Source organism: Pristiophorus japonicus, chromosome 11, assembly GCF_044704955.1.
Source record: "Pristiophorus japonicus isolate sPriJap1 chromosome 11, sPriJap1.hap1, whole genome shotgun sequence".
Classification (NCBI taxonomy): Eukaryota; Metazoa; Chordata; class Chondrichthyes; family Pristiophoridae; genus Pristiophorus; species Pristiophorus japonicus.
In genome coordinates this window covers 179,931,657-179,958,369 of record NC_091987.1, presented here as the reverse complement: position 1 = coordinate 179,958,369, position 26,713 = coordinate 179,931,657, and the positions used below count along the sequence as shown (strand labels likewise).

Sequence of the window (26,713 nt, the reverse complement as noted above, 5' to 3'; positions counted from 1 at the left end):
TAATTCAACAGTTCAGTGGTCACTGCATCTAAATTGACTTGTACTTCCTTGCAACAGGGAAAAGCTAAAGGTTACCATGACCATAATATAAGGGAAATCAGTAAGAGTGCATTAGCAGACCAGGACAATCTGATTTGCCCTTTCCTTGAACTGTTACTGTCATTGAACTGATATCCAGGCCTGGATATCACCAAAATCAGTTCTCTGACAAGAACACCGTGCAAGTCACCATCAGAAATATTTTTTTCAAACTATGTGCAAAGTATACATCATGCATTAGTAGAGAGGTGTGAAGTGCAGATTAATTTAATCACAGGGTTTACTTCCTTCTCTTCTTTGCAAACCAAAATATTCAGCATACCTGGTACTCTCTCGGTTTCGTTGGGCTTTGTCTTTAGCCACTCTCTTCTGTTTTTCCTCTTCCTTCAACTGAGCGATCCTTCCACTTTCCATCACTAGCTCTCTTTGATGAGTTAGGTCAATCATCCTTTTCTCTTCTGCTTCCCTTAGTTTTTCCTTCTCCTCCTTAATTCTGAATAATTTTTTTTTAAGAAACATAGGTACGGATTTGAGATAAAGACAAAGACTAAAGGTTGGGGTGGGTATAACATGGGCATGAATAAGGTGAGCCAATGTGAAACTCATGGTATTTACAGTCATGTGTACAGTTTAAGATCCGTCGTCATTTTTTGTTTTCCAAAGTCATTCACTGTGAAGAACTTGTTGGTGAAACATTGGCACCGTAATAAAATGCTTCATAAATGCAAGTCTTTCTTTCTATTGACTGCAGTACCTGGTTGTGACAAATTCATTAATATAAACAGCCCTCTACCAGAATTCAAATAGTAAAAGAATTTACTCATTTTTGAGAGTGTACTATTAAATATTTTTTCAGCAGGAGTCACATGATCAGTGGCAAATTCTAATGACTATAACAGCATGACCAGCACTGGAGTTAGCTTTCCAAGGTGAAGCAGCAATTATGTTTGAGTTTCAGCACTGTCTCAACTAAACGCATCACTCACTTCACTATCCTCTTCTCATGCTCTCGCTGGCGCCGCTGTTCTTTCACCTGTTCTCGTTCAATGTCCATGAAGAGGCGACGGTACATCAAATATTGGTTACCACGCTGGGAGAGAAAAAGATCGAGAAATATATCTGCATTACTTAGTATTTTCCAGTACTCCAATTATCTGCAGAAGCTTGGTTATGAGAGACAACCAGGCCTGCCACAAATGATTGCCCTTATCAAAGTATAATGTGCCACCACATTTTCCTACATTACAACAATGGCTACAAAAAGTACTTCATTGGCTGTAAAGTGCTTTGGGATGTCCGGTGGTTGTGAAAAGCGCAGTATAAATGTAAATCTTTCTTTCTTTAGACAGATTCTTAGGCCATTTTCATGAATAGAAAGCATTTGCAGCAGAGATGGCTCAACATTATTTATTTAAACAAATGACAGCTGGAGTTCTGACAGCCTGTGCAGAACAAATCAACTTCTAGGCAGCTTGTAACCTGGTTTCCTTTTCTAGGAAAAAAAAATCCAGTCAATTCCAACAGGTTATTTAACCACAGGGGGACATCACAGCCAAGCCTATTTCAGCTGAGCTGAGTCCTCACTGGCTGCCTACATGTGCACTTCCAGCTAGGGTCAGTGGAAACAATCAGGAACTGGGGCTCTGATATTGTCTAGCTCCAAGATTGCCGAGAACAATTGTAGTAGCCCTACGACCACCTTGCTCAGATTAACTAACTCAGTGCAGAGTGAGGATTGAAGCAGGGCCATTCTCTGTTATCAAGTGAGCACTTAAATATTTGCTAAAAACTTCATGTATACATCATACAAGTCAAAAAGAATCAAACTTCAGGAGGCTGTCCCCTACACAATTGCAATAAAAATCCAAATACACCACACCAAATTTTTCTGCAGTTTTACTGGGTCCTTCAGTTGAAATGCACTTGTCATGCTTTCCACATTCAAGTCAACAGGGTGCAAGTTATTAGAAGGCATACAAGTAGATGCAACAAATAGATTCTTGTTTCCCCTCCATCCACGCTCCCAACAGTATATGCAACCTTCCTCCTTCTCCCTCCATTTAAAAAAAAGGTCAAATTGATGCACGAGATGGACCAAGAATATCTGTGGATCATCACCCCTGAGATTTTGTTTAACTCCTCTCTAAGCAGAGAGAACTTACCTGTTTCTTACTCTCTTCCTGGTCCACACCAGGCCGCAGAATGAGTGCTGCCTTATAGTCAGTACTGAACCCTAGGCAGGAACCTGTGGGGTAGGGCTTGCGATAAAGTCGACTACAGGGCTGAAATAATTTATATACACACAGAATTAGATCACAGTTTACACTGAGAAACTCAGAATCAACAACATAAGGGGTTAGTAATTCATAGAAAATTGATTCATTTGTATACACATTTTAAACCTTTTTCTGGAATATGCATCTTTAATTCTGTTTACTTTCTAATTTTTTTAATTTAAAAGTTGTGTTATCAAATTGAATTTTTTAGCACAAAATTCCTATTTTTCTGTTATTTAAATTACTTAATTTGAAATATTTTAGTACAAAAGATGACTGAGTTGTCAACGATAGGCCAAGATTTTTATGCTTCAGTTTGTGACAGGATTAGTTTCAAAAAGATTCCATGAAATCATTTCAGTTAATTTAAAGAATTAGATCACCAGCAATTAAAAAAAAAACAAATATTTTTATAACTAATGCTAATAGGTTTATTAATATCCCTACCTGCATGTGAAGGTTTCATAAATGTATCTGCAGCTTATTGTTTGAATAGTGCAAACTATGATCATTAGCATCATAGCTTTTAGGGTTTAGGTACCACAAGCTCAAAAACCAAAATACCTTTTTGAAAGTTTTCTATGAGTAGGAAAGTGCCGACGACACCATCTACAGAGAACTGATTTGGAGAAGTTTGAGCATGGCGGTGTAAGGTAGCAAAATTAAAGGAACTACTATACAGGAATAGAAAGTCAAAGAAGAAATCCAGTTCAAATACAAGCACTTTCTGAACCTATTGAATGCATTAAGGATTTCCGCATCAGCTTTAGTGCAGCAGCAGGTACACCATCTTAAAAATGTACCTCAGCCCAAAAGCATCTCCAACATACCATTTTCCATCCTGTGGCCTTCAGGAGTGACAGTGTGAACCCAGAACCAACAGGTACTGAATCCTGTCAGAGATTGACGGCTTTTTGTTAACCAAAGATATTAAAGGATATGGGCCAATGTCAGGTCTATGGAGTTTGGTCTCAGATCAGCCATGATCTCATTGAATGGCAGAACAGGCTCGAGGGGCTGAATGGCCTATTACTGTTCCTATGTTTGTATGTTTCTATCTGAATCAATTGCAGTTTTATGCTGTAGGCCAATTTGCATTAGTATCAGGACTAACATTGCCAGAATCCATTCACATTTAATCAATCCAGCCATAAGACAGACTTTCATTTCCATTAGTCTGGGTTGAATTAGATCCCAGGTCCCAGAATTGAACAGTATGCTAACACATACATATCTATTACTGGATACTTTGAGGCTTAAATCAGTTTTTACATAGTCATCTTAGCCAAGATCAAATGGGTGAACTGATGTTGGTGAGGTTGTTAAAAATCAGTCAAGTGGTGGGATGTTGCACTAATTTCATGCATGAGGTGTATAAGCCAGGGGACAGTCGTTCCAACACTTTAACATCCCTTTAAGTGACATTGGAATAAGACAAAGTCAACCTACCCTATCAGAATTCAAGATATTAAGCTTGGGATGTTGCAAGAATATTTTTTAATAAGAGGGAGAAGAAGCTTAAACTATCAGAGGTGAAAAATTAGGTTTAGATTCAGTTTGATACTAGAATGTGAAATCTGCAAGTGATTTTAAAGAAACAGTACTTTTCATCGAATAAAACTGATTTTAAATCACGTATTTAGATATTCTGCTTTGCTTCTTGCTACAACACAGTTTAGGACAATAATGTGGAAACCGAAGTCTAACCTTTTCATGTTCTAGCTCAGGCTGAAAAGTAACATGTTTCCCATCCATCAATTTCTGCGGCTGTTCCTGCAGCTCTGCAGGCAGGTCGTGCTGGCCTTCCAAACATGTGAAATCCTCTGCGCTGTTTAGGTGTGCCTCTTTGCGGGATAGTTGATTCTGGAAAAGGAGAAAGTGCCCTGAATCAAAGACATAGCTAAAAGGCCAACCTGTTGTCTTGTTCACCCCTTTCAAGATTCTTACTGTCATATAATTTATGAAGAACTTGCAAGAAGCTAATGAATCAGTATGGGAAACCCAGTATCTCAAGCTGCAACAGTGCAATAGATACAAGTGTCCCAGTGATAAGAAAACATCAACGGCTGCAATGCCTCAAATCACTGAATTTTTTTAGATGACGGAATTTTAATACGACTTTTAATTATGTGAGAAAACTGTGTGGTGCACTCCTGTAGAACAGTTTATAAAATGGAAGAATATGAGGAAGGTCACAGTTCAGTTTATGTTATGAACCAGGAACGCCACAGAAGTTAACAAAGCTAAATCATTATAAGTAGTAGCCAGCAATAATAGAACACAAGAAAATATATTGATACCTTTCTTCAAAAGTCCCTGTGCAATTTACTACGGGACATAAATAGCTACATGCAAGAATTAATAGATAGTAAAACGGAAATTTTTCTCTAACCGCTAAGACATCTGACCAAGTCTCCAAAACATTAAAGTACTATAACTCATTTAATTCAACCCTGACTGGTTACTTTTAAATAACGCTGTCATGATTCCAGCTAGACTGGACCTACAAGGGTTCCATTCACAACTTGACTATTCCTAGGTCCATATAATCTTCAATCCCACACAACCACACATTTGTGTGAAATATCTCAATATCTCTGAAATCAGGTTAGGTGGGTGGTATGAGGAGGAAAACAGCCAAGTTTCTCACTAGGGGCAAAAATGGTATTGTAATAAAAATAAAAAGCACTTTTTAGAATAGCACTCTTATGATTTCCCTAGTAACCAGAGAAAATATCATCCTGAGTGCTATATCCAGACAGCCCTGTTGAAAAGTGCACATGTGGATATTGTAGAAGGTTGAGTTGTGCTGTGATCAAATAGCCTGCTAACATTCACTGTCTAAACTCGCACATGACTAGCCACTTGGACGTGCTACTGGGACACAGTTTGAGCCAGGAGATGGGGAGAAAATTTGATTTAAAAAAAGATCCAGTTTCAGAACATATTCCTATTTGAATGCAGACAGAATTTCAACCATTGATTTCAGACTTTTAGCTAATCCCTGTTTGAAAGTTAAGACATCCTGCAATTTCATAACCTAAAAGTGTGGTTAGTTCAATCACATGATGTCATAAGTAATTGATATAATGCGTTACAGCAAAATCAAAGTAAATACTACATTTATTTTCATTTCAATGGCCAATTAAAATAATTTCACATTTAAAAATTAAATGGCACAATACTTTGATTCCTAAATAAATGAACAAAATTTTATGACGCACTGACTTCAAAAAACTTGCTTGCAACACCATATTGTCTCCCATTATTACAGCATTTTACCATCAGGGATCAAGGAGTTCAATCTTCACTCATACTATATTTTGAATCAGTCAAAAATATTCAGCAATATATTCCTGCAATTCTAATTTTGACCAAGTACTGTGTGATTTTCTCTCAAATTATACAGAATTGCAGTGTCTGTAGTGAAGCTTTCAGCACTTGTGAAACCTAAAGCATAGGAGACCAACATTAACCAAGAACATTTTGCAGCATCTGCTTGACCTCTACTAAATATCAACAGAAATGTAAAAGTAGCTTTTAATGTACAACTAAAGCTGCTGCATAATAGAAACATCCAACATTCAATTGCTAGAACTTTTGGGAGGTGAACTGATGCTTGAGCAAATGCTCACTATAAATATTCCAGAGTAGTAATGCATAAAATGTATTCAAACTGCTCCTTTCTTGAGTATGTTTTTGGAAAAACTTTCATTAGTGTACATCATTGTAGAACTTAGAGAGGGAAACAAATGTGTGTACTATAAGACTTTTGACCACTTGATTTGTTTTTACCCACACAAAAATGGATCACAGAATTATAGAAATTTACAGCATGGAAGGAGGCCATTTTGGTCCATCCACTGCACTGCAAGAGCTATCCAGCCTAATCCCACTATCCAGCTCTTGGATGCTTGAGCTCGAAACATTACAGAGAATAAGAACACTGTTCTTTCAAATATGAAATCTGGCTGTGTTCTACTAAGATTGATGGAATTGAAAGTCAATTTTTCTACTGTGGAGGTCTTAAGTGAAATGAGATTGATAGAGACTGGCTCCTTGTGGGCACAGGTCACAATACATAATTACCCTATCCATCTTTACATTAGCAGTCCGAGATTGGGAAAACTGATGGGAATATTTCTGGATTTTTCTTAAGGATAAAGAGTGGTATGTCTTTCTTGAATAAAGAGTCAGACTAGATACTGTGAGCTCAAAGTAAGGTGTGACCGTAGTCCTTTATTACAGATCTCAGAGTACCTCTCCAGCCTGTGAGGCCTCCTTATATACATGTGCTCCCACAGGATTATGGGATCCCTTGGGACTCCACGGGATAAGCCCTCTGGTGGTTAGACATGGTATTTACAGGTTTACATACATAACAAAGAAGCATAAAACTCAGATTAGGAGATGGCCGAAGGAAATCACAACCACCAAATCAGTTCAGTTTCTGCTTGCCCCAACAGTAGATTTTTGATTTCTCAGACTTCAAGACCAGTTACATTACCAATAGAAACATAACTCACATTTCTTGTTGGAGATACCCTCCAGATTCCTCCTGGAAGTGCTGAGCACAAGTCCACTTCTGGTATTGTTTGACATGATGCAAGCCTTTGCCTAGCCTGTTTTGTAACTTTGCTGAGCTAAACAAACCAGAATTGTTAGTACTAGTTTCCAAAGAATTATTTTTGCACTGAAGCACACATGAATATGACTATAGCGCACAAGCAACACTTGAGTTCTATGAGGTATCCTCACTTGATAGGATTTTTTTTTGTTCACTGGATGTGGGTGTCGCTGGCAAGACTGGCATTTATTGCCCATCCCTAATTGCCCTTGAGAAGGTGTTGGTAAGCCGTTGCCTTGAACCGCTGCAGTCCTTGTGGTGAAGTACTCCCATAGTGCTGAATTTGGTACACTGAGTGGCTTGCTAGGCCATTTCAGAGGGCAGTTAAGAGTCAACCACATTGAGAGTTTGGAGTCACATATAGGCCAGACCAGGTTTCCTTTCCTGAAGGACATTAGTGAACCAGTTGGGTTTTTACAACAATCAGGTAGTTTCATGGTCACCATTACTGATACTAGCTTTTTAACTCCAGATTTAGTTAATTAACTGAATTTTAAATTTTCCCATGGTGAGATCTTAACTCACATCTCCAGGCCACTGGATTACTAGTCCACTATGCTACTGTACCCTCTAATAATACCATGATCCTATTTTTAAAATGCTCCAAATGCATCCAGTTTAATCAAGAACGTAACATAAGAAATAAGAGCAGGAGTAGGCCATTCGGCCCCACGAGCCTGCTCCGCCATTCAATAAGATCATGGCTGATCTTCTACCTCAATTCCACTTTCCTACAAAATCCCCATATCGCTTGATTTCCTTAATATCCCAAAATCTATCGATCTCTTGACTTAAATATACTCAATGACTGAGCTTCCACAGCCCTATGGGGCAGGGAATTCCAAGATTCACCACCCTCTGAGTGAAGACATTTGTCCTCATATCAGTCCTAAATGGCAGACACCTTATTCTGAGACTGTGACCCCTGGTTCCAGACTCCCCAGCCAGGGGAAACGTCCCTGGATTATTAGTCTAGTAACAACCACTATGCTACTATTCTACAGATGTGCCTACAGATATACCTGTAGAGTATATTTCCAATCTCAGTTGATCCATCAAGGGGATCCATTGCGAATCACATGACTGTCTGGAAATTGAGATGCAAAAAAAATACTAACTATTCCTCATCACAGATCAACTGGCAAGCAAATGCCTGGGAGGGAAAAAGTCACCTGTATATGTTTTCATTTGGTGCGTGGAGATAAACGCTTTAAAAAGGGATAAATATATATGCCTTATTTTCTTTAAAAAAAAGAGTGAAGTACAATCTAAATTACTGCACACTCCAAAATGACAAAAAGGGTCTTTCATTTCAGTAGAGCAATATAAATGAGCTCGTTATTGACATATTACAACATAGATCAAATAGTTATGTATTTTTGGGTTAGACTGGTTTCCTCAAATAGATAACAGTTATAGGTCAGGTCATCAAACAATCCTACAAGGCATTGGTCAAATTTTTCCTGTTAAATTTTTTTTTGAAACTACGGAACATTTGGAAATGTGGGATGCCTGCAAGTCGCTATAATTCACGGAATACAAAATGAGCCCATTTGTTTAGTATAAAAAAGGTTAATCCTATTCAGATTACATTTTCAGATAAACCACATGTCAATAACTCAATTGTCACATGGATTAATATGCACACATAATAGTTAATATTTGGCAGGTAAATGTAGATAATCTAAATCTAGTCAATAGGCAAAGATTTGGTGGATGAATCACTAAACAAAAGGAACGGATCACTAGTGAAAGTGATTCTGATGTTCACTCAGTTGCTGTAACTTGGAACTCCAAGGCACCAAAATTGGTGAAGGCCAAGGCCCGCCCAAAGGACCGCCGATGGCCACCGAGAGACTGGGCGGTACTTTGCCAGGAAGATCCCTCTAAAAGAGGTGGCAGTACAGCCCAGCAGTCAAATAACAGCTTACGCCGTCAATCTGGGTGGGAGCTCCCAATCTCGGCAGCAAATATGATTGCCGCACAAGTGCCGCCGAGAATGGAGTCAGGTCCAGGGAAGGTGGAAGACCTAAAAAAAAGATCAGCAAAATAAAAACACACCGGAAGACCTTCAGGGAAGCTCATACAGATGAGACGCTGTGTAAAAAAAAATATTTAAGATGTTCACTAACCTTTTTTTTTTTGCAGGTCTTCGTACTTGTCATCAGGGTTAGACCTGCCTCCCCCTGCTGCCGCCGACTCCCGCCCGCACCAAACTGGCAGCTCAGTGAGCAGGAGGACACTTGCGCTACTTGGCCGCCAGAGGCCATCAGCGGACTGTTCCCGGCGGTACTCCCCTCCCGCCGGCTGCCACCCGAGTGGAAACTGGCACAGAGGGGAGACTTGCGGCAAAACTCGGCGGCAGTGGGTGGTAAGGCCACGAATTTCGGGACCCCGGTCTACCACACTTAAAGAAAATCTAAACTACAGCATTGTTTCATTGCTAAAGGCAAGATTTTATGCTGTTCTTGCTCTAGTCCTCATTCCACAAAGATACTACCTACTACTGTTGCTGCAAGTGGACAAGCAATTACATAACAGTATATATTTCAGGAATTATTCAGTGGAACTGAGCATTTAAATATTAGAATGGGCTTTAGCTACGGTTTCTACAAATTGCACTGAGCACAGAAATCAGACTCAAGTGTACAAGATGGAGGAAATCGGTTCAGTGAAGCTTGATTTAAAAATTCAAAGAATGAATTGGGACAAGTTATAGCACACCCATTTCTCAGATCAAACATAAATTTCCCTTCATACTTACAAAGCATCATTTTTATGCAACTTCTGTGGCATTTTGTGAAAAGCATTTCAGAACAGTTGTGATGCACTCCCTTAGTGTAAGAAAAGCAGTTTACAAGCTTTCTACTAAATATTGTCAATCTTCAGCTAAGCTTTGCTTAAATCTGGTTATAATCGTGGATCCTCAATGAGTCCAAGTAATTATACACCCTATTTCCATTACTATATGTTTATGGATCGCGGCATGGGAAACGTTAGTTGACTGTTTATGCCTTCCCTGTGGAATGTGACAAAGAATGATTGATGTGCGAACCCAAGAGGTAGAAGGGGGCTCATGCTCCTGCAGGAATTAATGGATGAATATAACGTATACAAGTCGAGACTTAAATTATATGGGCACAAGTTTCGGGATGCGCCTAAAACGGCGCAGCCCGTACCTGGACGCCCGTTTTTCACGCCAGAAAGTGCGCCTAAAAAAAACTTCCAGATTCTCCGGCTCCCTGCAGGTCTTCTGCAGCCGTGCGCAGCGCAGCATGAGCTGTAGGGGGCGGAGCCAGGTCCCTGCACCGGAAACAGTGCCGGGACCTCTGCACATGCGCACTACAGTGGGCACGCATGTGCAGTAGCGCCTCCCCCGGCGCCCGACCTCCGCGTCTCTCTCTCTCTCTCTCTCTCTCTCTCCCCAGGACCTCCGCGACTCTCTCTCCCCCCCCACTCCCGAGACCGACGCCATCTACCTGTAAATCTAGCCCGACCTCTCTCTCCTCTCTCTCCTCTCTCTCCTCTCGCTGTCAGAAACATAGACACTGACAGAGAGTGAGAGACACACACACACACACACACAGATAGAGACACTGACAAAGACACACTGGGGGGACCGTCCCAGCATGCTGTTGAAAGACTCCCAGTGCTGCAGTCGGTAAGTAGAAAATGTTTTATTTATTGATTTTAAAACATTTTTTAAATTTTATTAATTTGTTTTGATTGATTTATTGGTTAAATTATTGATGTATTTATCATTTATTATTGATGATGGCTCTTTATTTGTAAAACTGAAGTGTTTAATATTTATAAACTTTCCTTTAACCCTCCCCTTCAATCCCTACGCCTAATTTGTAACCTACGCCTGATTTTCTAAAGTGTAGACAAGGTTTTTTCGAACAAACAAAAATCTTTACATACTCCATTCTAAGTTAGTATGGAGTAAGTTTTCACTGCCGAAACTTTGAAAACAGGCGTAAGTGGCCGGACACGCCTCCTTTTGAAATAAAAATTCTGTTCCAAAGTGAAACTGTTCTAACTGACTAGAACTGGAGCAAACTAAATGCCGAGAATTTGAATTTCTAAGATACTTCGTTCTACACCAGTTGCTCCAAAAAAATCAGGAGCAACTGAGGCTGAAACTTGGGCCCTATATGTTAGAACCTTCTCGGAGCGAGACTGGACCACTCAAGTGCTATCACAAGGACTTTCAAGGGTGATCGCCTCCAAACCTGGTCAGTGTTAAGCTTTGCCAGGTTCTTTAATATGTTATAATTATACTCTGTATTTTAACATCCTTACTACTTACATTGTAACTTCTTAATAAAGCTCTCGTATTGGAACAAAATATCCTCCAGTCTCTTTGTCCAAGGATCCAAACCTTACATACATTACACACACTATTGCACTGCATGGAGAAAATGACAGACTATTTCTGTGGAGCATCTGCAATTAGTAGTAGGCTCAGTCAGGATTGTTGAAGGAATATTGTGCTAGACTTGGAAATTAAATTAAAATTTTTTTTTTTATAAATACAGATTTTATGCTCATAAAAGTAATCAAATTTAGTGCTGGGTAATGGAAGGATGCATACTCATTGCACTTGTTTGACATTCTAGTTCCAATCTGGCACATTGACATAGTAGGATTTCATGATGTGCAATTTTCTATCTTGTCACTAGAAGTGTTAGTCTCGTACTGTTGCTTTGATTTGAGGATGAAATAGCTTTGAAGAAATACCAGCTGCTGTTTAAGTATTTCTCGGATATGCTCACCTTCCGGGCTTGGTCACTGAATACATCTTCGTCTTCCTCCTCGTTACTACCTAGCCCATGAGCATACACCCACCTCGAGCTTGGGCTAAAAATAGCAAACCCCTCATTGCTCGCACGAAACATGCAAGTATTTCGATTTGGAGTGAGCTGTTCTGAAGCAGAGGATTGTTTTATCACACGGTCATCCCTTTCAACCTAAACAGAAACAGCAATAAGATAGGTAAAGTAGTATGTACAACTAGATTATGCCTCTACAGTGTACTTAAAGTAGAGTGCAAAACAGCTTATCTTATATTTACTATTGGAAAACTGCAAATGTAACGCCCTTATTTAAAAAAGGAGGCAGACAAAAAGCAGGAAACTATAGATCAGTTAGCCTAACATCTATGGTTGGGAAAATGTTGGAGTCTATTATTAAAGAAGCAGTAGCAGGACATTTGGAAAAGCATAATTCAGTCAGGCAGAGTCAGCATAGATTTATGAAGGGAAAGTCATGTTTGACAAATTTGCTGGAGTTCTTTGAGGATGTAACGAACAGGGTGGATAAAGGGGAACCAGTGGATGTGGTGTATTTGGACTTCCAGAAGGCATTTGGCAAGGTGCTACATAAAAGTTTACTGCACAAGATAAAAGTTCACGGGGTTGGGGGTAATATATTAGTATGGATGGAGGATAACTAACAGAAAACAGAGTCAGGATAAATGGTTCATTCTTGGGTTGGCAATCAGTAACTAGTGGGATGCACAGGGATCAGTGCTGGGACTCCAACTATTTACAACTATATTAACAACTTGGATGAAGGGACCAACGTAACATAGCCAAGTTTTCTGACGATACAAAGATGGGAGGAAAAGCAATGTGTAAGGAGGACACAAAAAACCTACAAAAGGACATAGACAGGCTGAGTGAGTGGGCAAAAATTTGGCAGATGGAGTAGAATATTGGAAAGTGTGGTTATGCACTTTGGCAGAAAAAAAAATCAAAGAGCAAGTTATTATTTAAATGGAGAAAAATTGCAAAGTGCTGCAGTACAGCAGGATCAGGGGGTCCTGGTGCATGAAACACAAAAGGATAGTATGCAGGTGCAGGAAGGCCATTGGAATCTTGGCCTTTATTGCAAAGGGGATGGAGTATAAAAGCAGGGAAGTCTTGCTACAGTTATATAGGGTATTGGTGAGGCCACACCTGGAATACTGCGTGCAGTTTTGGTTTCCATATTTAAGAAAGGGTATACTTGTTTTGGAGGCAGTTCAGAGAAGGTTCACTAGGTTGATTCCGCAGATGAGGGTGTTGACTTATGGAGGAAAGGTTGAGTAGGTTGGGCCTCTACTCATTGGAATTCAGAAGAATGGGAGGTGACCTTATTGAAATGTATAAGATTATGAGGGGGCTTGACAAGGTGGATGCAGAGAGGATGTTTCCACTGATAGGGGAGACTAGAACTAGAGGGCATAATCTTAGAATAAGGGGCCATCCTTTTAAAACTGAGATGAGGAGGAATTTCTTCTCAGCAGGTTGCAAGTCTGTAGAATTCGCTGCCTCAGAGAGCTGTGGAAGCTGGATCATTGAATAAATTTAAGACATAGACAGTTTTTTAACCGATAAGGGAATATGGGCTTATGGGGAGCGGGCAGGGAAGTGGACCGGAGTCCATGATCGGATCAGCCATGATCGTATTAAATGGCAGAGCAGGCTCAAGGGGCCATATGTCCTATCCTATTTCTTATGTTCTATTTTCTTCGACAATCTGATCTTCGTGCCAAACTCATAGTACAGCACACCACTTAATGTTCAATACATGGAGTATTGTGGCTATTCTGACTTACACCACATATTCAAGAAATCCCAACCAATGGGACATTTGCAGCAAAGCATTGTGTGACATGGAATCTGATGTCTCAATGCGATGAGTTGCAGCGTGGTTAACATGCATTTTTTCTCTGGCATTGATGCACTAGAATACTTAACATAGCAGTGAAACTAGTATGACAGAAATTATGCCAAGATACTGGATTTATGTAATACACCCATCATTTTTTCCCATGGCAAATGTTCCTACAGCTCAGCAATATGTAATATACCAATAAGACAGCAGCTGAAAAAAAAAACAGAATTGGATCTACTGAGCGTGGTGTAATCTCAACTAGGAAAAGTTCTCAGTCAAATTAGCACTTTGCTCCCAAACTATTTTTATATACATTAGTGTGGGTCTATAGATTTTTTTTTAAGTTATATGATAAGCTCAGCATTACTTCCAGGATACAGAACACTGCTGAGTCTATTAATGGAAGGTCTGTGAAGGTAGTGAAAATAAGCTGGATGGCACTGGAGCAGATGCTAAATGCTACCATAGCCTCTCATTCTCTAGCAGGTATTTAAGATACAAGAAGCTGGACCACAAGAACTCATACATGAACATACTTTGCCCATGGTATAAGTGGACTTATAAAATACGTATAACTGCAATTTCAGCATCAATTTTTTGTTGTTGCAATAATTTACTTGAACAATGTTTGCTTGAGACGATAACAAGATAGCACAAATTTAAGATCACAAAAAATAGGAAACATTGGAAAAAATATCTTCACAGAGTGTTAGAACGTGGAATTGTGCTCCACACACCATTGTTGGAGTGGAGTCCACCATTTAAAAAAAAAAGGTATCACTTCCTTGAAAAACAAGAAAATAAATATTGACACAGACTTGACATATTGCTGGCCTGCAACATTCTGTGTTAAATTGTCATGTAAAAGGTTGATATTATAATTAGACCTACAAAAGAATCCAAGATAGGCAGCCTGTCAGAATAGTAAAGGTTAATGCAATACCAATATTGTCCCTAGATGACACTCGTACAATACTTTACCACATTTACAAAGGCTGAAGACATAATTGCAGATCAGCCTTTACAACATTTTATTTCTTTGAATCCAAAAGACCATGCATTGTAATAGTAGAGTATAAAGACAAAAGTAAAGCTAGTTTATCACTAAAACAATTCAATGGATTTACAATCTGCTTCATATCAGAGATCACCCTCTCCATCACTGGAGAAATGTAGTGAAACTGTTAGTGCTGTACAGGAACAGCCCCATAAAAGTGAGCTACAATAAGACATTCTTGTATTAAGAGGGATTATTACTCCCTGGAAAGAACTGCAGGAAAACACATACAAGATAATGGCTACATCCAAATTATATCTCCAATGACTAATGAGAGAAATAATACAAGCTAAATATGGCAAAAAAATCGTGTCAAATTTAGGCAGATACTTTTCAACTCACTAAATATCGAAAGGCAGAGTACCATAAGGTAATTCCTTCTATTTCTAGCTGTATAGGAAATATTAAGAGGAGGAATGTGTAGCTGTTTAATAAGTTCTTAAACAATTTCTTACTGCTTCACAAGATCGCTGCTGTTGTTGCTTTCTGCGCATTCGGGCATGCTCGCTCACACGGTGCTTCACCTCATCTTGAAAACGCTTCAAATTCTCCACTTTTGCTCTATGGATTTCCTTTAGTTGCTCATCCATTTCAATAGCTGAAATCTAAGGATAAAGAGACCTTAAACAGGATACTACTGTAAGAAAGTCATTTCCACAGCTGTTATTACACATATAGACCCAAGCTCTTTCAGTGGCTAGTAGTAAAACTTTAAATACTTAAACTAAAATGAGAGATTACACAGTGGTGTAATGGAGAAAGTGAGATGGGAACTTGCATAAAAATGTTTTTCTTTAAAAAGGCACACAGAAGGTGATCAGCTCACAGCTGTAATATTTTGGTGAAAAATTCTTGAAATTATGGTTAGGAAAAACAGCGATAAACTGGGACAGCATTTTTCATGCTGAATCTAATTTTCTCAAGCTCTTCAAAAACAAAGCCTCAAAAGTTCAGTACTTCCAGTATATCATTCTTCAAAGCAGCAAATGTTAATACGGATTCTTTTTCCCTCAATCTCTTTCAGCGAATACACTGACACGAACACCTCTTGCCTTTTCTGTAAAAGACCTTTATTGAATAGTCTCCGGCCGGGACTTGTCAAGACAAAGGGACACTCTCAATCAGAGTCTGTTTACCTTCCCCTGGACAAGTCCCTTTTCAGCGCGAAAAGCACAGTAGATATACATTTTCAAAACAGAACACATTTGATTAGCACTTGGTCTATCCAATCCCTTTCTGCCTCCCCCGCCCCAAGTACGTCCAATGGCAGGCAAGAAAGTCTCCCAATTAGGGCTGGTGTCAGGTAGGTTAGTTATAGCTTTGCTACACTGTCTTCCCTGCCAATTAGTTTCTCTTCCTCCTTATCAGTAGAAGCTATTACTTTTCCCTTCCTATCTAGGATTGTTTTCTTTCTTTGTGCTGCCTTGGGCTTTCTCATGACCCGTGTCTAACCTCAACTTCAACTCTTGGTAACCCCTTTTTTTTCCTGTTGATTCTGCAGTTGTCTGCATCTTGACCATTTCTTTAGCTATTTTCCCATGATTCCCTATCTCCATCCTTTTGCCACCTTCTCTAGCCATCTACCACTTTCGCAACCCTTTTACACATTCTCACAAACAACTGGGTGGAGGCTTTTCTCCAGATAATGCAGGAATAAATCAATGATTTCAGTAGTCCATTTTGCTCAAGAACTGCACATACAAATTTATGTCTCTTGTAAAATTAAATGATAGATACCTGATTGCTGGAATTCAAAGAGAGGTTGAAGTACCCCTTTAGACTTATTTACATGAAAAGGAATCCTATTTGGCACTTGTGCAGGGTGTAGGGAAGGACGAAAACCCCCTCATTTTACCCAGAAGGAAAAGGGCTGTGGGATCGGTCTGTGCTGTGAATTGAAACCGAGACAGTTTGACCTTGACAGAGCAGTGATTGGACGGGGGAGGACACCGGAGGGCCAATGGTGGGACAGAGTCAGCCCGAAGCATGGGGCTTTCAAGCCAATGGGAGAGCACTTGCTCGAAAACTGTGGGACTGACTCATCGCCATTATCGGGCTATTGTCTTCCCCATGTTTACACTATGGAAGGAAATTATGCAGACCTTCAGAAAACTAGGGAACCGAAAACAAACCAAGGGCCTACACAATGGCTACAGGAGGCCAACGCAATCAACACCCACTCAAACCTTGAGTAGGTTAACATCAGTGTAAAAAAACCCGCAATAATCTAAAACTGCTGCATTTTTCATAATCACAAAGCCCACCAATGGGAAGGATCGATTTCAGCAGGAGGCAGACTGGATAATCTGGCTATAAAAAGGGGTTTCTGACGCATTGTGTGTGGTTCCCTGCTCTCGTGATCCAACAACCAGCAAGCCTCTCGACACTGAAGGAAAACCAGTGTCTGAAGACACCGAAGATAGAAGAAACAAACCACCAGACTGCAGAAGGCACAGTAGTGAGTATAACCTCTGGTCCCCGGAACTCCCAACTCAGTTAGGCCAGGAAAAGTGGGAGGTTGGGCATTGTACTGCTAAACTTGTGTAAAGATTTTCGTTGTGTCCGTTTAGTGGGATTTAGGGGGATTGTTTTGTTGGTGTATTGCTGTTTGTTGAGATACACCTTGTCAAATAAATTGGAAGCCTAAGTTCCTCTTGGAATCACCTTGTCTCAGTTCTATTGTATTACATCTCCTGATCGTGAGTCTTATGTCAGAACAATGCAAGGGAAGCTAGGAGCGCCTCGAAAACGCTCAACTGTGTGTCACAGGCTAGGGAAGAAGGTGTTAGGAGTGTTTGACACTCACAGGTGCCTCACAGGCCAGGCATAAGCTGTGAGGGCAGAAGTCCAGAGAGAGACACCCAAGGCACAACAACACTCCGAGAACCCCTTACAAGGGCTAGCCTAGTACATGCGGGCTTTTAAGCAAGATGCCTCAAGCCCATGCTGAAAACGCACCAATTCTTCATATAGGGTAAAATGGGATTTCAGAATTTAAAAAAAATGTATTACATTAAACAGTCCAGAACCTGTTCTGACAAGCAGAAACAGCACAGCAAGAGTAAGGAATTGATGTTGGTAACCATTCAGTTCCCCAAAGCTATCGCTGCCACAGTTCCACACAGAACAGAAGCTTTAGAAATCTATGCAAGCAGAAGTCTGGGACATTGCATTTCTTATTTTAAAATGACCACATTTCTACATAGTCAGTGTTTTACCCTTTGAAGCAACTAATGTGAATGTGTGAAAATGTATAAGCAATGGAGACAGTGAAGTGAACAAAGGAATCATGGAAAAATAAGAATGTCAGACTGCAAATGTTACAACATCAGCACAAATAACAGACTTGCTCAAGGTCTTAGTTACTAGTCACGCCAATAAAATTGTAACATTTACAAGCAATGGGTGAGAAAGCTCTTTGTGAGAAAAAGTTGCTATAACCACTTGCCCGTATCTAATTGGGCAAGGAAGGCCAGGTATCGGCTCATGAGTGGACAAAGGGAAGGAGGGATCACAAAGGATAGGGTGCACTGAATGTCCCTCAATTGTATTACGTACTGAAAGTGTATAACCGTTGCGCCCCTACATTGTAACGGGGCTTGTCCGAGGGAAGTGGGCGCACTCTGAGGGAGAGCGTTCCTTTCTTCTGATAAGTCCCGGCCGGTGAAACAATTAATAAAGACTGCTTTGTTATAAGCTGCTTTGGTGTTCGCCTCAGTGTATTCGCTGAAACAGATTGAGGGAAAAAGAATCCGTATTAACACTACACAGAGCATTTTTTCCAAGATATATAAATGCAAGCTGCTGATTTAGCAAATTTCCAAAAACAATCAAGGATGCCAATGTTTACTTTGGAATATTCAGCACTAAAGGAGTCCCCTAGATCATTCCTACAAAGAAATCACTGCAACAGGCGGGTAAAGCAGGGCTATTTCCCTACTAAGCTGTATAACAGTAATATTGCAAATAATGATTTAAACATTTTGATCCTATGGCAGCTCATTGGGTAATTGCACCATCTAATGTGAAATTACATCCACAGACCAGATATATCTCAGGTGTGATCTGCTATAATTTGACTCAATCAAAACTAGGAGAGAGGAGGGAAAATCATCCAGGGTTCAACTCATTGTTACCAGTGATTCCTGAAAAATATGGATAATGTGAACGATAAGAAAATACCATCTCCTTTGGCTCTTCATGTGTAAGCCGAGACAGTCAGAAGGCTATACAACTGATAGCGTCAAGCAAGATCCTGGATTATAAATAACATACCAGTCAGCCATGTGGTGTGGTAAATATTTCCATCCATGACTTCATCACTCGAGTTAGCTGGTCAGTCTCACATACAGATGCATGCTCTCTATTTGTCTGATAAAGCTAAAGTAGAGATTTAAAGTGCATCTTATACCAAGATGACAGTGGGGAGGGAGTCTCAAGTCACATTAGAAAGTTGTGCACAGTAAATGTTTACATTACACAGCCAAATAGTCCAACGTGTAAATATCACACCCAAAAGGAGACTGAACTTTAAAATTAAGATTCCTAAGCTCATTTAATCATTATTTATTGAAACTATATCAGATCATTTCAATTTCAAAATCTGGAAAAAAAAGTGTGATATCTATGATCCTACAATTTCATCTTCCAAAATAAAATAAAGGTACTTGCTGGACAGTTGCTGATGCACAAATGCTAATATTTGGTGTAATGACAGAACCATTATAAAAATGTTTTTTTTTTATATGTTTGTAGTGTACGAGATTAAATATTCAGTCAATACTTCTGAAAGTTGGACATTAAAAATACAAAAGCAGATGCTCAATGCTTTTGCAACATACAATTCAAAAATAATTCTGGTATCAGAGACAGAATCAAGAGTAAAGTAAAGAAGCAGGCTGCAGTAATAACAATTCTGTTGAAATAAGAAAACTGAACTGGGCAAGGCATAATCACCTCCATGGCTAAAGGTCAATATCCTTTAAGGTCCTAGCTCAGAAAAAAACATTTTGAAGGCCAGATCTGAAGTAGAAAGATACAAATAAGAGAGTGATACAAGTGGCTGTATTATAGTGGGTAAAAGGAAGAAAACAATGCTTATGGTTAGCCGAGTGAGGACTGACCAACTCAAATCCACAAATGAAACTACCCCATGATCAGCTCATCAGGGATACACATCGGAGAACTGCTCTAAACTGCAATTGCCAGGTGAGTTTCAAGGATGGAAGGAAGATCATCAAATATATATCCAATACACAGCCAATCTCACGGTCTCTGCTCAAGAAGCATAAACTCATGCCAAACCTTTGCGGACAAAATGTTGCATGATGTGTAGTATTTACTGGAAAGTCATCTGAAACCTCCCTTTGCGGCGCAGCAGATTCAAAATTATCCACAAGAAAAGCACTTCATTCAAAACAAAAATTAGCTGCTGAGGCTTCAAGTTATTAAAATCTTCATACGTTGAATTCCCAACAACCAGAAACGGCCTGCTCTAAAAACTCATCACCAGGAAGTGTGGACTACAATAGATGCAATATCTGTATATTGAACTACTGCAATATAGTTTTCAGCCAGCTTTAGTGTTTATTTTTAAAAACACATACTTTTAGCACAGGAACTAAATGTGACTCTGTATCATGTCACCAATCATGTGATTCAGTTTACTCAGTGAAAATCACTCAGTTTGATTTTAAAATGGGACCTATTTTACATACTAACCTAAATAGAACAGCTTAATGTTAGGTGATGTCACTCTCAATCATTCAAAATATCACTGACCTGGACATTGACAGTTCTAAGTAACTTGTAAAACATCCCCCAATAACCTTATTTTAGCTTAAAATGACTATCACATTCTTAAAATATAAACTGCAGATATTTATTAGATTTGCACTTTAAAAAAAAAATCACAAATCTTCACTCCTAACATTTTCCCAACATTGTGTAAAATATTAGTCCTGTCATTTTATCGGGATGGTGGAGCCCCAGCTCACAGATTTTCAAAGTCGGATAGCTAGAGAAATCCAAGGGATACTGAGGTATCAGATTTCTATCCATCTGTGATAACATTGCTGCAATTTTTTTGGTCTTCATTCTTGAGATATAGGCATCACTATCAAGGCCGACATTTACAGCCCATCCCGAGTTACCCTCGAGAAGGTGCTGGGCCTTCATTTTGAAACGTTTCAATGGGAGGATGAGCTAGAATGGCCTACTGGCAGCCTTCATTTTGTAATATTTCTGACTTTATAGGAGTATATAATAATATTCAAGGACAATTTCTAATCTAATAGCACTGTTGTCCTTTGGGTTATTAGCATAGTCTTTTGAAAGTTGGGACAGGGAAATATTCTCAGGGGCATATTAGTTTGAAGTCAACTACTCCCAGTTAGACAGGAAACACAACTAAGCTAATAGTCCTGATGGAACTTTTCTCTTAACTAAATTATCAACTCGGTTTAGCAGACGAATATGTTGTCAGCAGGAAGCAAACCACAATCGCAGACCATTTCACAAAATGTCTGGAATTTGTATCACATTTCAGTGCTGCAGTACTAGTCATTTCAACAACTAGTACCTTTAACATAGATTAATGTCCCAAGGCACTTTGCAAAGGCAAAATGTTTTTTAAAGATGCGGAGTCAATGAAGAGAATAGGAAGGCTGACCAATGGAGGTGCACTTTGTGAGCAGTGGAGAAGCAGAAGAATTTAGGGTGGGAATTCCAGGGCCAAGGGGGCTGAAGCCATACCCCAATGGTGGTGTACTGAAATTCTCCACATTACTGGCTGATTTGAATCTTTTCTCTCAATGAAGAGGCTTCAAATTAAGCAGAGTAGACTGTATTTGCACATTATTAATGCTTCACAGGATCATTGGACATGGGGAAGGCCATTCAGCCCATCTTAATTCCTCCATTGAGAATGATGCTCATATTTAATTGCAGGGTTTTTGTCTCCACTACTGTTATATGGGAGTCCATTCCATGTGTTAATCACTGAAAAACTGCTTCCTGATAGGAGACATAAATTTACCTTTTACTAGTTAAAATCTACATCTCCTTGTCCTGCTGTCACCATTCCCTTAACAATCTTGTACACCTCTAAGTGTTCATCTCTCCTTTCCAGACTGAAAAGCCCAAGTTTCTCCATTACTCAGAGTCCTGACGCTGAGGCAGTGCTGCAAAAACTTGGGATGAGGAAATGGACACACGACCTGTATCGTCAATAACGTTACAATGACCATTGACGACGCAGCCAGCCCTGCACCACGCTCTTACCATGAGAGCTAGCGGAGAGTGTTTTAGGGAAAGGAAAGAACTTGCATTTAAAGAGCACCTTTTACTACTGCAGGACATCCCAAAGTACTTTACAGACAATCTAGTACTTTAAGTGTAGTCACTGTTCTAATGTAGGGAAATGCAGCAGCTTATTTACACACAGCAGGATCCCATAAACAGCAATGTGATAATGCCCAATTTATTTATTTAAATCAAAGTATTGTTGGCGGAAGGATAAATATTGGCCAGGACACCAGGTAGAATTCCTCTACTCTTCCTCAAAATAGCACCATGGGATCTTTTACATCCACCCAAGTGGGTAGACGGCGCCTCGGTTTAACGTCTCATCCAAAAGATGGCACCTCTGACAGTGCAGCACTCCCTCAGCAGTGTGAGCCTGAATTATGTGCTCAAGTCTCTGGAGTTGGGCTTGAACCCAAAACCTTCTGGCTCAGAGCTCAGAATGCTGCTGCTGCTTCTTCTTGAGTACGGTAGTAACAAAGCAAATCAAATGTCAATATCTAAGTCAGATATCCAAGCCAAAACTTCCAGTGTAACAGCATTTAGGCTGCCTGCGAATTTCCTGAGGATAGTGCTCAATGTGCTACAGGGCCTGATTAGGAGCTCCAATTACATGATGGGGATGCTTTAATCTTCCGTCGATGCAGAAGTTGGCAGCATCTACCATGACTAGCTCGGAGGCGATTGATGTTTACTGTTTGCGAGGAAGGTTTGATCCTTCAGGTTGTACTGTGGAGTCAATTCCTTATGTCACAGTTCTTACAAGCATTTCGCCATCGGTCATCAAGGCTGAGGCTAGATCGCTGAAGGGCTTCGGCGATTGTCCAAAATTCCCTTCTAGATTTGAGACAGGTTGGTGGTAGGTTGTTCAAGTCAGCCAGGATCAGCATGTTTTTGCTGATGTCGCAGTTGTATTCTCTGGAGACTGCATAATTACGGTGAAGGTACGATGTTTGCAAGCACGAGCAGCCTGTGTTGGTATCGATAAAAGCATACCATTGATAATTCTCTCATTAGAATTCAGCTTGACATCAACGGATTTACATGCGGGTTTAATAGCTATGCCAGAGAGCAGTACTCTGCTGTAGAGTAGACCAGGGCGACTGCTGCCGTATGGAGGGTTTGGGCGTCTACTACCCATGTGGATCCGACAAATTTCTGGATCAAGTTGACCCTACTCTTCATTTTCTTACCAAGGTTCTAGAGATGCTGTCTAAATGACAGGGTACGATCAAGCACGATTCCTAAATAGGAAGGTTTTTTGGCATGGTTTACCTCTGCTGCAGAAAGAGACTTTCAAAGCTTGGTTTGCTTGATAGGTGCTGAGGTGGAATGTCAAGCAGACGGTCTTTTGTGGGTTTGGTCGTGCTGATGGACGGACATTATGTTACACCCGAAGTTTTGGCCTGGATATCCAATCTCGATATTGACATTTTATTTGCTACTCCTTCTTAGGCTTGCTTCCACATTAAAATAAAAGGTGACTGATGAGACCAATGCAGGATCTAGTCCCGGTCACTGATGGTGGTTGGAGGAATGGGTGGGTGGGGTGCTTGATTTGTCATACGCTTCTTTCGCTGTTTGTACTTGGCTTCTGCATGCTCCCAGCGAAGAGACTTGAAGTGTTTGGGACCGCCTCGGATGCTTCTCCTCCAATTTGAGCGATCTTGGGCCATGGGATTCCCAAGAGACGGTGAGGATGTTAAATTTTTTCCAAGGACACTTTGAGGGTGTTCTTCAAGTGCTTACTTTGCCCTCTTGGGGCTCCCTTGCCATGTTATAGGTCAGAGTAGAGTGCTTGTTTCGAGAGTTTAGTATCAGGCATGCAGTCAATGTGGCCCATCCATCGGAGCTGATCGATCGTGGTCAATGCCTCGCTGCTGGGGATGTTGGCCTGAGAGAGAACACCAAGGTTGGGGCACCTATTTTGGTGGTGCTTCTCCAGTGCTTTGTGGTGCCTGCTGTACATGGTCCATGTCTGAGGCATATAGGAGGGCATCTTTGCTCCCGATTTTTCTTTGGTACTACCAGAACCAGGGGTCACAGTCTAAGGATAAGGGGTAAGCCATATAGTACAGAGATGAGGAGAAACTTCTTCACTCAGAGAATTGTGAACCTGTGGAATTCTCTCCCGCAGAAAGTTGTTGAGGCCAATTAGTTAGATATATTCAAGAGGGAGTTAGATATGGCCCTTACAGCTAAAGGGATCAAGGGGTATGGAAAGAAAGCAGGAAAGGGGTACTGAGGTGAATGATCAGCCATGATCATATTGAATGATGGTGCAGGCTCGAAGGGCCTACTCCTGCACCTATTTTCTATGTTTCTATGTTCGAAAGAAAGGGATGGCAAGTGATTAGGATCAGAAACCGTTTATTTTCATTATTGACAACTAGCATTTCATAGAAACATAGAAAATAGGTGCAGGAGTAGGCCATTCAGCCCTTCTAGCCTGCACCACCATTCAATGAGTTCATGGCTGAACATGCAACTTCAGTACCCCATTCCTGCTTTCTCACCATACCCCTTGATCCCCCTAGGAGTAAGGACTTCATCTAACTCCTTTTTGAATATATTTAGTGAATTGGCCTCAACAACTTTCTGTGGTAGAGAATTCCACAGGTTCACCACTCTCTGGGTGAAGAAGTTTCTCATCTCAGTCCTAAATGGCTTACCCCTTATCCTTAGACTGTGTCCCCTAGTTCTGGACTTCCCCAACATTGGGAACATTCTTCCTGCATCTAACCTGTCTAAACCCATCAGAATTTTAAACATTTCTATGAGGTCCCCTCTCATTCTTCTGAACTCCAGTGAATACAAGCCCAGTTGATCCAGTCTTTCTTAATAGGTCAGTCCCACCATCCCGGGAATCAGTCTGGTGAACCTTCGCTGCACTCCCTCAATAGCAAGAATGTCCTTCCTCAAGTTAAGAGACCAAAACTGTACACAATACTCCAGGTGTGGCCTCACCAAGGCCCTGTACAACTGTAGCAACACCTCCCTGCCCCTGTACTCAAATCCCCTCGCTATGAAGGCCAACATGCCATTTGCTTTCTTAACCACCTGCTGTACCTGCATGCCAACCTTCAATGACTGATGTACCATGACACCCAGGTCTCATTGCACTTCCCCTTTCCCTAATCTGTTACCATTCAGATAATAGTCTGTCTCTCTGTTTTTACCACCAAAGTGGATAACCTCACATTTATCCACATTATACTTCATCTACCATGCATTTGCCCACTCACCTAACCTATCCAAGTCGCTCTGCAGCCTCATAGCATCCTCCTCGCAGCTCACACTGCCACCCAACTTAGTGTCATCCGCAAATTTGGAGATACTACATTTAATCCCCCCCCGTCTAAATCATTAATGTACAGTGTAAACAGCTGGGGCCCCAGCACAGAACCTTGCAGTACCCCACTAGTCACTGCCTGCCATTCTGAAAAGTACCCATTTACTCCTACTCTTTGCTTCCTGTCTGACAACCAGTTCTCAATTCATGTCGGCACACTACCCCCAATCCCATGAGCTTTAACTTTGCACATTAATCTCTTGTGTGGGACCTTGTCAAAAGCCTTCTGAAAGTCCAAATATACCACATCAACTAATTCTCCCTTGTCCACTCTACTGGAAACATCTTCAAAAAATTCCAGAAGATTTGTCAAGCATGATTTCCCTTTCACAAATCCATGCTGACTTGGACCTATCATGTCACCTCTTTCCAAATGCGCTGCTATGACATCCTTAATAATTGATTCCATCATTTTACCCACTACCAATGTCGACTATAATTCCATTTTCTCTCTCCCTCCTTTTTTTAAAAAGTGGGGTTACATTGGCTACCCTCCACTCGATAGGAACTGATCCAGAGTCAATGGAATGTTGGAAAATGACGGTCAATGCATCCGCTATTTTCAAGGCCATCTCCTTAAGTACTCTGGGACGCAGTCCATCAGGCCCTGGGGATTTATCAGCCTTCAATCCCATCAATTTCCCCAACACAATTTCCTGACTAATAAGGATTTCCCTCAGTTCCTCCATGGAAACACCCCAGAGTACAGCCACCTTTTCCCTGGTGGGCATTGCCCACGTCCTCACTTCACCCCGTCACCCCCCAGGCTCGCCACAGCCGGCAGCCTTGCGCTTTATTTCACCCGCCGCCAGGGTTACTTACAAACGGCGGGTCGTGCTGTCCGCACTGCTCCCTGGCGCTCTCCACCCAGGCTCCCACCGGCACCACGGCCTGGTTCCTCTCGGCCAGCACCCGGGCCGCGCGAATCCGCGAGTAGCCGCCATAGCGGGCCGGGGCTGTGGCCGGCCTGCACGGCGCCTTCAGCGGCATTGGGGAGACGGGGGGGAGAGATAGACTGGCTCACTAAACCCGCGCTCCGCTCCCGCCGCCAATTCAAGCCCAACCGTCGTTCGTACCCGCGCGCTATTTGTTGCGAGACTGACCCGCCCCCTCACCAACTCTCGCGGCACATGCTGAAAAAAATCTCCGAGACCCGCCGATCTGACCAATAGGATTCCGAGGGCTGCGGCGGCCATCTTGATAAAGGAGAGCCTGCTGAGCGACCAGTCATATAAAGGAGAACAGCAAATGCTGGAAACACTCAGCGGGTCAGGCAGCATCGATGGAGAGAGAAAGCAGATTTAACGTTTCAGAACTGAAGTTAAAGAAAGACTTGGATTTCTATAGCGCCTTTCACGGCCACCGGAGTCACTGTTGTAATGTGGGAAACGCGCCAG

General features: G+C 41.0%; 1 protein-coding gene across 3 annotated transcripts in view; it reads right to left on the bottom strand.

The window, feature by feature from the left end:
- ccdc15 (coiled-coil domain containing 15) overlaps positions 1 to 26,390 on the bottom strand; it is a 35,498-nt gene extending 9,108 nt beyond the window's left edge. For all 3 annotated transcript variants that reach the window (XR_011595928.1, XR_011595929.1, XM_070894328.1), the window contains exons 1-8: positions 26,139 to 26,390; positions 15,118 to 15,267; positions 11,721 to 11,915; positions 6,842 to 6,958; positions 4,023 to 4,178; positions 2,202 to 2,321; positions 1,026 to 1,129; positions 362 to 532 (exon numbers count right to left, since the gene is read on the bottom strand). Coding sequence is in view for 1 of the 3 variants with exons in the window: in XM_070894328.1 (XP_070750429.1) it covers positions 362 to 532; positions 1,026 to 1,129; positions 2,202 to 2,321; positions 4,023 to 4,178; positions 6,842 to 6,958; positions 11,721 to 11,915; positions 15,118 to 15,267; positions 26,139 to 26,306 (1,181 nt within the window). In the remaining 2 variants the exon portion in view is untranslated. The remainder of the gene's footprint in view (positions 1 to 361; positions 533 to 1,025; positions 1,130 to 2,201; positions 2,322 to 4,022; positions 4,179 to 6,841; positions 6,959 to 11,720; positions 11,916 to 15,117; positions 15,268 to 26,138) is intronic.
- Between the last annotated feature and the right edge of the window lie 323 nt (positions 26,391 to 26,713).